Source organism: Abramis brama (assembly GCF_963993115.1).
Source record: "Abramis brama genome assembly, chromosome: 2".
NCBI classification, from domain to species: Eukaryota; Metazoa; Chordata; class Actinopteri; order Cypriniformes; family Leuciscidae; genus Abramis; species Abramis brama.
This window is the reverse complement of record NC_139964.1, coordinates 22711389-22725196: the sequence shown is the minus strand read 5'-3', so window position 1 is coordinate 22725196 and position 13808 is coordinate 22711389. Positions and strand designations below refer to the sequence as shown.

At 38.7% G+C, this 13808-nt stretch overlaps 1 protein-coding gene across 1 annotated transcript in view; it reads left to right on the top strand.

The window, feature by feature from the left end:
* Window positions 1-13808, top strand: part of LOC311077873 (uncharacterized protein) — a 60137-nt gene that overhangs the window by 19085 nt on the left and 27244 nt on the right. Inside the window, exons 5-6 of the mRNA XM_084106508.1 lie at window positions 2623-3012; window positions 3097-3153. Of these exons, the coding sequence (XP_083962634.1) occupies window positions 2623-3012; window positions 3097-3153 (447 nt within the window). The remainder of the gene's footprint in view (window positions 1-2622; window positions 3013-3096; window positions 3154-13808) is intronic.

The following is a 13808-nucleotide window of genomic DNA, read 5'->3' as shown; positions in this document are numbered from 1 at the left end:
ACATTGCTGGGTGTTAGATTTTTTAGAGTCACTTATTTGGTTTAAAAAGTCTTTTAAAATGTCAATGACGTCAGAATGCTGACGTCATTAGCAGAATGCTAGCGTGTTATGGGCAACAACAACTCAACCTGTAAGAAATCGAAAAGAAATAAGTACTCGTTCATTCAACTTTCGACCCATGTTGAACTTGCAAAACCTACAATAAAATCTGAGATTTCTCAACGGCAATCGGGTGAAAGAGACTAATTTAGCCGTATAGCCCCATAGACTCCCATTCAGTCTGCACTCGCCCGCGATCACCTCCAGTGGAATTCTAATGGAACTGCAACCAAGATCGATACAATGGGGCTAATAGGAAGTGCCAAGGCTCTCCGTAGACGGGCTCTGGTATCTTCGGAAGTGGAACACACACCTCTTCTTCTTTGTCCTTCAGAGCTGAGGGCCTGTAGCTGACATGAGTCACGACTATACTGCCCTCTATAGGACTAGTGCAGTCGGAGTGCGCATGTGTCGAATCTGTCCATCCTGAGCTTTAGTGGACACTTTTCTGAGCACCTCGTGTCTGATCTCTTAGTTCAAACACTTGACTGTCACTGAGTGAACGACAGATCTCTGTCTCTCTCTCAATAGTGCTAGTTTAGAGTCAGACCCGATCAAACCACTGATACAGTGTTGCGGAGGACAATACTGGAATAAAACACTTCACATGCTGCGGAGAAACTCACTTATTTTCTGTAAAATAAAATACTGGCGTTTTAGTGAAATCATTTAGTTTAACTTTTTATATTTTTTCATTATTTGCATATGAAATATTGAGGAAACTGAATGTCAGATTGTTAGTTTAATATTAGTTTATGGATTCCCGCTGAAAACCTGGCAATAGTAATTTTGAAATGGTAATTTTTAGACCAAGAAAATTGAAATAAAATCTTTAAAAAAAAATAATAAAAAAAAAGTAATAATGTGGCAGTTTGCAATTTTAGGTTAAGTCCGACTACGCCACCCAGAAATAGTCCGGGAACCCACAGATTATTCAGGTACACAAAGCACGCGGATACGTAGTGGCTGAGTCAGATAGCAGACAACGATGATAGTACAAAACGGTTTATTAAAAAAATTTTTTTACAATTTTTTAATAAAATACAACACGATCTTCAGTAATAAATTGTAGAGTCAGATAAATCAACAATCACACACACACGCCTACCACTTCAGAACCTGGGGGATTTGTCCTGACTATTAGATCAACACAGCAACCACTCGTGCTCTCACAACACTCCACCCGTTGTGAACACTGCAGACTGTCAGTCAAACCACCACCACACCCAGAAGACTTCAGGAACCACGGGTACCCCAGATTCTGAAGGGAAAAGACAAGAACAATCAATATAACAATAAACACATACACTTTCCACATAAAACTCTGTCAATGAAGCGTATAATCACACCCGGCCGTAAAGGCCTGTCTTTCTCAGTAGCAATACCAGCCAACCAGCTGATGCTCGTGGACTGTGATCAGCACGATAACGGGCGTTAATGGGTCATTCCCCTATGTCTTGACAAACATATTAATCACAAACAGAAAATCAATTCAACACAAACAAAACAGAAAATACAAAAGAAAGCCAAACATTCCTAATAATGTACAAATATAAGGGTGACACACATAGACCTTCGTCGTTGTAAGGTTACCCCTCCCCCGTCCTCAGTCCACCCATCGAGGAACACTGTCACAGCCCCAATTTAGATGTATCCTGGCAGGCTGTACACTCGGCGCGTATTTTGATCAGCTCAGACGTCGTCCTTGACCGGATGGAGACCGTCACACTGTTGAATTAGAATTCGCATACAAGTTCACAGAAACTGTAGTTCAAATAAGAGACGGAAGGGCGGGCGAACACAGCGACTTGGGAGTGAAACACAATCCGTCCGAAGTCGTTCAGCATCACACACACACAGATAAGAGTTACAGAAAGTAGCACGAGCCGACAGTGTCTTCAATGCTCCCACAATCTGCAAAGCCTGCTAAGCCTGCTGCAACACCTCCACGCCTCATACCACTATTAAAAAAAAATGCATCGCATACCTGCGGTAAATAAATCGTGCCGCGCAGTGCACTCAAGGCGTGCTAGCTCGCCATGATAAGCGTTCACTCCACGTTCTCCTCCGCCACACTGTAAGTTAAGCAATTCTCAAATTACCCTTTCTGATCCAAACATTCATGCACTTGCCACAAAAGCTCCTGAACCTAAACCGGCGCCCCAGAATTACGTCACTTCCCGGACTCGGAATAGCACGCTTGCCTAGATGTCTGCCGCATCTCTTTTTATACCCGCAGAACACCATATTTGGGAATTAACCCTATGATGGCTGATTACATCACCACAATAATAATAATATATACATGATTTTACTGGTATGTAACGTGTTGATGTTTAAATAATCCTATAAATGCATTTCAAAAAATATTGTGGATCGAAATGAATCACTCCGAATTAGCAAAAGAAGAAGGAGAAGAAGTAATGTCTAAAGCTGCACTTTTGGTTACATTTTGTAATAAACCATGTTTTTCAGAAACTTGTTAATTTCTTAATATATTTTCATAAGCTTATCTCTCTGCAGACCCCTGCTACAACTACACTGAGCTGAACGATACATGGAGATCCATCAATAATACAGATGCTTCAGTCATAAATTGTGACACGTCTGTCTCCTGGAGCGGCTGGTATCGTCTCTTCATTAACAACACTAGCGCTCATATCCCAGACACATGTGTTGCTCAGTACAGCTGTGGCACTAATTTCCCACTGTGGATACGTGGTGGACACCCAACAGTAACAGATGGAGTCGTCACTCGAGATGTCTGCGGTAACTGGGTCGGTGACGCTAAGCGTGATGGGAGTTACTGCTGTTATTACGGGTCTTTTCCCATTAAAGTCAAAGCCTGTCCAGACAATTATTATGTCTATGAGCTGGTTAGTCCAACTGTGTGTTCTTCAGCATACTGTGCAGGTAATTATATTCACATGAGCTCTTTCTACACACTCATGATATTTGTGTCTCTGTTCATTAATCACTATTCATCCAAACTTTCAGACACTGGCAGCATTAACACCAGCTCTACAACTGTCACACCAGTGATCATCTCACCTGGTAATGTTACACACTGTGTCTCTATTGGCTTATTTTCTGAGTGTTTTCTAATGTATGTAGGCTACAGATCAGGACTGCATTTCCCAAAAGCATCATAATCCTAAATTGATCGTAGAACAACTGACACAATCTCTATGATCAACTTAGGCTTACAATGTTTTTAGGAAACGCCGCTCTGTATCATTAGGTATATGTGTGTGTGTGTCAGAAGAATGAAATATTTACTGCACCACTATAATTAATAAAAAACATCAGCTGTGGTTGCCAGTACTTTACTGTAGAAAATACAGTAGCAACATATTGTTGCCACAGTTGATTTGTTAATCCATACAGTGATTTCTCAGGGTCATTATTGTATGTCTTGCTCTTGTGTCAGCGTTATTTAAAGCTCCAGTCCGTAACTTTTTTGGGTACATAACCAGCCAGTGTTCTAAACTATTTGCTTGCCGTAGCTCGATTCAAAATGGTAAGCTTGTAATAATGTATTTAATTCCAGTGGTACTGGTGGATTTCCGTGGGAAATTCGAGCATGTCTTTGCGTCATTGCGTGTAAAACATAAAGAAGAGTCTGGCTAGTAGGCTATGAGTGTGAGGATGTTGGAGGTGGAGATTTATAGCCTTTTCTCACAGCACTTGATATAATTAAACTTATTATTTTAATGGCGGATCCAGAAAGGTTCAAATGACAATCACCAGTGACAACTGAAGATTCACCCGCGGTAAAACGCGAAAGACTTCGTTCGGACTTCGGAGTGGCTAGAAAAAAAGAGACTGCAATCCGGCACATGCGAAAACAAGGATAAACATCGGAAGGGCATTCAATGTAGTCACGCAATGCTGATGTTGTTAACATTAACAATTTGAGAACAAAGTATAATTTGCACGGTTTTACGTGATATGAAGCGATCGTTAGATTTAATCGGTGCGATTTACTGCAATGCTTTTTTCCCCTTAGTTGGTCAGAACAAAGTGGATGTTACTTACTTGCTCAGACGACATTTTCCGGTAAAAACTCTTATGTTGATCACACTTGCAAAAAGTATAATCTGTGATTCTGAATGACAGCATCCACACCAGCGCGGTGACGGACAGCCACACATTCCCCTCAAAACATTGGATTCATCTACGCTGTGTCATGCTGAGGCACAACTCGCGTAAAGTTGATAATTCCGCGAATAACTGCAATTGCAGATTTCAAACAGAGATGGCGACAAAGAGGAAAAGCTACGGACTGCAGCTTTAATAAATGTTTATTTTATAATAAACCACAATAAACGTTTATAATAAACGTTCTCCAAATATTCAGTGTTGATTCTGGGAACGTAAAAAATGTCCATTTATACATTTATCAAATGTCCAAAATGTTATTTGAAGGTTAGTGTGATGTTCCTGAAACATTCTTTAACTTTACTTTACTTTAGTTTACTTTAGTTGTGCTCGTGACTCTTGATGTTTAAGTTACTTTTGTTTCAGTCTTTGCAGGAGTTTTCAGAAAACGTCACCATTATTGTGTTTCATATAACGAATGTTGATGTGTGTGAGTGTGTAAGCGCCACTAAACAAGATTTAAACAAAGTTAGCAGTGTTATTTCTACACTCTCTGACATCATCATTCAGCATCTGAAACACAGCAATAGAGTTACAGTCAATCTTTATAATTTCTTTATAATTTCATTCATCTCTCATTCATCCCTCATTCATCTCTCATTCATCTCTCATTCATCCCTCATTCATCCCTCATTCATCTCTCATTCATCCCTTATTCATCCCTCATTCATCTCTCATTCATCCCTCATTCATCTCTCATTCATCCCTCATTCATCCCTCATTCATCCGTCATTCATCCCTCATTCATCTCTCATTCATCTCTCATTCATCCCCCATTCATCTCTCATTCATCTCTCATTCATCCCTTATTCATCTCTCATTCATCTCTCATTCATCTCTCATTCATCCCTCATTCATCCCTCATTCATCCGTCATTCATCCCTCATTCATCCCTCATTCATCTCTCATTCATCCCTCATTCATCCCTCATTCATCCGTCATTCATCCCTCATTCATCTCTCATTCATCCCTTATTCATCCCTCATTCATCCCTCATTCATCTCTCATTCATCCCTCATTCATCTCTCATTCATCTCTCATTCATCCGTCATTCATCCCTCATTCATCTCTCATTCATCCCTCATTCATCTCTCATTCATCTCTCATTCATCCCTTATTCATCTCTCATTCATCTCTCATTCATCCCTTATTCATCTCTCATTCATCCCTCATTCATCTCTCATTCATCCCTCATTCATCTCTCATTCATCTCTCATTCATCCCTCATTCATCTCTCATTCATCTCTCATTCATCTCTCATTCATCCCTCATTCATCTCTCATTCATCTCTCATTCATCCCTCATTCATCTCTCATTCATCTCTCATTCATCCCTCATTCATCTCTCATTCATCCCTTATTCATCTCTCATTCATCTCTCATTCATCTCTCATTCATCTCTTTCATCCCTCATTCATCTCTCATTCATCCCTCATTCATCTTTCATTCATCTTTCATCTCTCATTCATCTCTTTCATCCATCATTCATCTTTCATTCATCTTTCATCTCTCATTCATCTCTTTCATCCATCATTCATCTCTCATTCATCTCTCATTCATCTCTCATTCATCCCTCATTCATCTCTCATTCATCCCTCATTCATCTCTCATTCATCTCTCATTCATCCCTCATTCATCTCTCATTCATCCCTCATTCATCTCTCATTCATCCCTCATTCATCTCTCATTCATCCCTCATTCATCTCTCATTCATCCCTCATTCATCCCTCATTCATCTCTCATTCATCTCTTTCATCCCTCATTCATCTCTCATTCATCCCTCATTCATCTTTCATTCATCTTTCATCTCTCATTCATCTCTTTCATCCATCATTCATCTCTTTCATCTCTCATTAATCTCTCATTCATCTCTTTCATCTCTTTCATCTCATTCATCTCTCATTCATCTCTCATTCATCTCTCATTCATTTCTCATTCATCCCTCATTCATCTTTCATCTCTCATTCATCCCTCATTCATCCCTCATTCATCTCTCATTCATCTCTCATTCATCCCTCATTCATCCCTCCTTCATCCCTCATTCATCTCTCATTCATCCCTCATTCATCTCTCATTCATCCCTCATTCATCTCTCATTCATCCCTCATTCATCCCTCATTCATCTCTCATTCATCCCTCATTCATCTCTCATTCATCCCTCATTCATCTCTCATTCATCCCTCATTCATCTCTCATTCATCCCTCATTCATCTCTCATTCATCCGTCATTCATCCCTCATTCATCTCTCATTCATCTCTCATTCATCCCTCATTCATCTCTCATTCATCCCTCATTCATCTCTCATTCATCTCTCATTCATCCCTTATTCATCCCTCATTCATCCCTCATTCATCTCTCATTCATCCCTCATTCATCTCTCATTCATCTCTCATTCATCCGTCATTCATCCCTCATTCATCTCTCATTCATCTCTCATTCATCCCTCATTCATCTCTCATTCATCCCTTATTCATCTCTCATTCATCCCTCATTCATCTCTCATTCATCTCTCATTCATCCCTTATTCATCTCTCATTCATCCCTCATTCATCTCTCATTCATCTCTCATTCATCTCTCATTCATCCCTTATTCATCCCTCATTCATCCCTCATTCATCTCTCATTCATCTCTCATTCATCCCTCATTCATCTCTCATTCATCTCTCATTCATCTCTCATTCATCTCTCATTCATCTCTCATTCATCCCTCATTCATCTCTCATTCATCTCTCATTCATCTCTCATTCATCTCTTTCATCCCTCATTCATCTCTCATTCATCCCTCATTCATCTTTCATTCATCTTTCATCTCTCATTCATCTCTTTCATCCATCATTCATCTCTCATTCATCTCTCATTCATCCCTCATTCATCTCTCATTCATCCCTCATTCATCTCTCATTCATCCCTCATTCATCTCTCATTCATCCCTCATTCATCTCTCATTCATCCCTCATTCATCTCTCATTCATCTCTCATTCATCCCTCATTCATCCCTCATTCATCTCTCATTCATCTCTCATTCATCCCTCATTCATCCCTCATTCATCTCTCATTCATCTCTTTCATCCCTCATTCATCTCTCATTCATCCCTCATTCATCTTTCATTCATCTTTCATCTCTCATTCATCTCTTTCATCCATCATTCATCTCTTTCATCTCTCATTAATCTCTCATTCATCTCTTTCATCTCTTTCATCTCATTCATCTCTCATTCATCTCTCATTCATCTCTCATTCATTTCTCATTCATCCCTCATTCATCTTTCATCTCTCATTCATCCCTCATTCATCCCTCATTCATCTCTCATTCATCTCTCATTCATCTCTCATTCATCCCTTATTCATCTCTCATTCATCTCTCATTCATCTCTCATTCATCTTTCATTCATCTCTCATTCATCTCTCATCTCTCATTCCTCATTCATCTCTCATTCATCTCTTTCATCCCTCATTCATCTCTCATTCATCCCTCATTCATCCCTCATTCATCTCTCATTCATCTCTCATTCATCTCTTTCATCCCTCATTCATTTCTCATTCATCCCTCATTCATCTCTTTCATCCCTCATTCATTTCTCATTCATCCCTCATTCATCTTTCATCTCTCATTCATCTCTCATTCATCCCTCATTCATCCCTCATTCATCTCATTCATCTCTTTCATCCCTCATTCATCTCTCATTCATCCCTCATTCATCCCTCATTCATCCCTCATTCATCTCATTCATTCTCATTCATCCCTCATTCATCTTTCATCTCTCATTCATCTCTCATTCATCTCTCATTCATCCCTCATTCATCCCTCATTCATCCCTCATTCATCTCTTTCATCTCTCATTAATCTCTCATTCATCTCTTTCATCTCTTTCATCTCTTTCATCTCTCATTCATCTCTCATTCATTTCTCATTCATCCCTCATTCATCTTTCATCTCTCATTCATCTCTCATTCATCCCTCATTCATCCCTCATTCATCCCTCATTCAGACCTCATTCATCCCTCATTCATCTCTCATTCATCTCATTCATCTCTTTCATCCCTCATTCATCTCTCATCTCTCATTCATCTCTCATTCATCTCTTTCATCCCTCATTCATCTCTCATTCATCTCTCATTCATCCCTCATTCATCCCTCATTCATCTTTCATTCATCTTTCATCTCTCATTCATCTCTTTCATCCATCATTCATCTCTCATTCATCTCTCATTCATCTCTTTCATCCCTCATTCATCTCTCATTCATCTCTCATTCATCCCTCATTCATCTCTCATTCATCTTTCATCTCTCATTCATCCGTCATTCATCTCTCATTCATCCCTCTTTCATCTCTCATTCATCTCTCATTCATCTCTTTCATCCTTCATTCATCTTTCATCTCTTATTCGTCTCTCATTCATCTTTCATCTCTCATTCATCTCTCATTAATCTCTCATTCATCCCTCATTCATCCCTCATTCATCTCTCATTAATCTCTCATTAATCTCTCATTCATCTCTCATTCATCTCTCTTTCATCCCTCATTCATCTCTCATTCATCTCTCATTCATCTCTTTCATCCCTCATTCATCATTCATCTCTCATTCATCTCTCATTCATCCCTCATTCATCTCTCATTCATCTTTCATCTCTCATTCATCCGTCATTCATCTCTCATTCATCTCTCATTCATCTCTCATTCATCTCTCATTCATCCCTCATTCATCTCTCATTCATCTCTCATTCATCCTTCATTCATCTTTCATCTCTCATTCATCTCTCATTCATCCTTCATTCATCTTTCATCTCTTATTCATCTCTCATTCATCTTTCATCTCTCATTCATCTCTCATTAATCTCTCATTCATCTCTCATTCATCCCTCATTCATCTCTCATTAATCTCTCATTAATCTCTCATTAATCTCTGATTCATCTCTCATTCATCTCTCATTCATCTTTCATCTCTCATTCATCTCTTTCATCCATCATTCCTCTTTTTATCTCTTTCATCTCATTCATCTCTCATTCATCTCTCATCTCATTCATCTCTCATTCATCTCTCATCCATCCCTCATTCATTCCTCATTCATTCCTCATTCATCTCTCATTAATCTCTCATTCATCTCTCATTCATCCCTCATTCATCCCTCATTCATCTCTCATTCATCTCTCATTAATCTCTCATTAATCTCTCATTCATCTCTCATTCATCTTTCATCTCTCATTCATCTCTTTCATCCATCATTCCTCTTTTTTATCTCTTTCATCTCATTCATCTCTCATTCATCTCTCATCTCATTCATCTCTTTCATCTCTCATTAATCTCTCATTCATCCCTCATTCATCTCTCATTCATCTCTCATTCATCCGTCATTCATCTCTCGTTCATCCCTCATTCATCTCTCATTTATCTCTCATTCATCCGTCATTCATCTCTCATTCATCTCTCATTCATCTCTCATTCATCCCTCATTCATCCCTCATTCATCCCTCATTCATCTCTCATTCATCTCTCATTCATCCCTCATTCATCTCTCATTCATCCCTCATTCATCTCTCATTCATCCCTTATTCATCTCTCATTCATCTCTCATTCATCCCTCATTCATCTCTCATTCATCTCTCATTCATCCCTCATTCATCCCTCATTCATCTCTCATTCATCTCTCATTCATCCCTCATTCATCCCTCATTCATCTCTCATTCATCCCTTATTCATCTCTCATTCATCCCTTATTCATCTCTCATTCATCCCTCATTCATCTCTCATTCATCTCTCATTCATCCCTCATTCATCCCTCATTCATCTCTCATTCATCTCTCATTCATCCCTCATTCATCTCTCATTCATCTCTTTCATCCCTCATTCATCCCTCATTCATCTCTCATTCATCTCTTTCATCCCTCATTCATCCCTCATTCATCTCTCATTCATCTCTCATTCATCTCTCATTCATCTCTTTCATCCCTCATTCATCTCTCATTCATCTCTCATTCATCCCTCATTCATCTTTCATTCATCTTTCATCTCTCATTCATCTCTTTCATCTCTTTCATCTCATTCATCTCTCATTCATCTCTCATTCATCCCTCATTCATCTTTCATCTCTCATTCATCTCTTTCATCCATCATTCATCTCATTCATCTCTCATTCATCTCTCATTCATCTCTCATTCATCTCTCATTCATTTCTCATTCATCCCTCATTCATCTTTCATCTCTCATTCATCTCTCATTCATCCCTCATTCATCCCTCATTCATCTCTCATTCATCTCTCATTCATCTCTCATTCATCCCTCATTCATCCCTCATTCATCTCTCATTCATCTCTCATTCATCCCTCATTCATCTTTCATTCATCTTTCATCTCTCATTCATCTCTTTCATCTCTCATTCATCTCTCATTCATCTCTCATTCATCTCTCATCTCTCATTCATCTCTTTCATCCCTCATTCATCTCTCATTCATCCCTCATTCATCCCTCATTCATCTTTCATTCATCTTTCATCTCTCATTCATCTCTTTCATCTCTCATTCATCTCTCATTCATCTCTCATTCATCTTTCATCTCTCATTCATCCGTCATTCATCTCTTTCATCTCTCATTCATCCCTTATTCATCTCTCATTCATCTCTCATTCATCCCTCATTCATCTCTCATTCATCTCTCATTCATCTCTCATCTCTCATTCATCTCTCTTTCATCCCTCATTCATCTCTCATTCATCCCTCATTCATCCCTCATTCATCTCTCATTCATCTCTTTCATCCATCATTCATCTCTCATTCATCTCTCATTCATCTCATTCATTTCTCATTCATCCCTCATTCATCTCTTTCATCCCTCATTCATTTCTCATTCATCCCTCATTCATCTTTCATCTCTCATTCATCTCTCATTCATCCCTCATTCATCCCTCATTCATCTCTCATTCATCTCATTCATCTCTTTCATCCCTCATTCATCTCTCATTCATCCCTCATTCATCCCTCATTCATCCCTCATTCATCTCATTCATTTCTCATTCATCCCTCATTCATCTTTCATCTCTCATTCATCTCTCATTCATCCCTCATTCATCCCTCATTCATCTCTTTCATCTCTCATTAATCTCTCATTCATCTCTTTCATCTCTTTCATCTCTTTCATCTCTTTCATCTCATTCATCTCTCATTCATCTCTCATTCATTTCTCATTCATCCCTCATTCATCTTTCATCTCTCATTCATCTCTCATTCATCCCTCATTCATCCCTCATTCATCCCTCATTCAGACCTCATTCATCCCTCATTCATCTCTTTCATCCCTCATTCATCTCTCATCTCTCATTCATCTCTCATTCATCTCTTTCATCCCTCATTCATCTCTCATTCATCCCTCATTCATCTTTCATTCATCTTTCATCTCTCATTCATCTCTCATTCATCTCTTTCATCCCTCATTCATCTCTCATTCATCTCTCATTCATCCCTCATTCATCTCTCATTCATCTTTCATCTCTCATTCATCCGTCATTCATCTCTCATTCATCTCTCATTCATCTCTCATTCATCTCTCATTCATCCCTCATTCATCTCTCATTCATCTCTTTCATCCTTCATTCATCTTTCATCTCTTATTCATCTCTCATCTCTCATTCATCTCTCATTCATCTCTTTCATCCCTCATTCATCTCTCATTCATCCCTCATTCATCTTTCATCCATCATTCATCTCTCATTCATCTCTCATTCATCTCTTTCATCCCTCATTCATCTCTCATTCATCTCTCATTCATCCCTCATTCATCTCTCATTCAACCGTCATTCATCTCTCATTCATCTCTCATTCATCCCTCTTTCATCTCTCATTCATCTCTCATTCATCTCTCATTCATCTCTCATTCATCCCTCATTCATCTCTCATTCATCTCTTTCATCCTTCATTCATCTTTCATCTCTTATTCATCTCTCATTCATCTTTCATCTCTCATTCATCTCTCATTAATCTCTCATTCATCTCTCATTCATCTTTCATCTCTCATTCATCCCTCATTCATCCCTCATTCATCTCTCATTAATCTCTCATTAATCTCTCATTCATCTCTCATTCATCTCTCTTTAATCCCTCATTCATCTCTCATTCATCTCTCATTCATCTCTTTCATCCCTCATTCATCTCTCATTCATCTCTCATTCATCCCTCATTCATCTCTCATTCATCTTTCATCTCTCATTCATCCGTCATTCATCTCTCATTCATCTCTCATTCATCTCTCATTCATCTCTCATTCATCCCTCATTCATCTCTCATTCATCTCTCATTCATCCTTCATTCATCTTTCATCTCTCATTCATCTCTCATTCATCCTTCATTCATCTTTCATCTCTTATTCATCTCTCATTCATCTTTCATCTCTCATTCATCTCTCATTAATCTCTCATTCATCTCATTCATCCCTCATTCATCCCTCATTAATCTCTCATTAATCTCTCATTAATCTCTCATTCATCTCTCATTCATCCTTCATTCATCTTTCATCTCTCATTCATCTCTCATTCATCCTTCATTCATCTTTCATCTCTTATTCATCTCTCATTCATCTTTCATCTCTCATTCATCTCTCATTAATCTCTCATTCATCTCTCATTCATCCCTCATTCATCTCTCATTAATCTCTCATTAATCTCTCATTAATCTCTGATTCATCTCTCATTCATCTCTCATTCATCTTTCATCTCTCATTCATCTCTTTCATCCATCATTCCTCTTTTTTATCTCTTTCATCTCATTCATCTCTCATTCATCTCTCATCTCATTCATCTCTCATTCATCTCTCATCCATCCCTCATTCATTCCTCATTCATTCCTCATTCATCTCTCATTAATCTCTCATTCATCTCTCATTCATCCCTCATTCATCCCTCATTCATCTCTCATTCATCTCTCATTAATCTCTCATTAATCTCTCATTCATCTCTCATTCATCTTTCATCTCTCATTCATCTCTTTCATCCATCATTCCTCTTTTTTATCTCTTTCATCTCATTCATCTCTCATTCATCTCTCATCTCATTCATCTCTTTCATCTCTCATTAATCTCTCATTCATCCCTCATTCATCTCTCATTCATCTCTCATTCATCCGTCATTCATCTCTCGTTCATCCCTCATTCATCTCTCATTTATCTCTCATTCATCCGTCATTCATCTCTCATTCATCTCTCATTCATCTCTCATTCATCCCTCATTCATCCCTCATTCATCCCTCATTCATCTCTCATTCATCTCTCATTCATCCCTCATTCATCTCTCATTCATCCCTCATTCATCTCTCATTCATCCCTTATTCATCTCTCATTCATCTCTCATTCATCCCTCATTCATCTCTCATTCATCTCTCATTCATCCCTCATTCATCCCTCATTCATCTCTCATTCATCTCTCATTCATCCCTCATTCATCCCTCATTCATCTCTCATTCATCCCTTATTCATCTCTCATTCATCCCTTATTCATCTCTCATTCATCCCTCATTCATCTCTCATTCATCTCTCATTCATCCCTCATTCATCCCTCATTCATC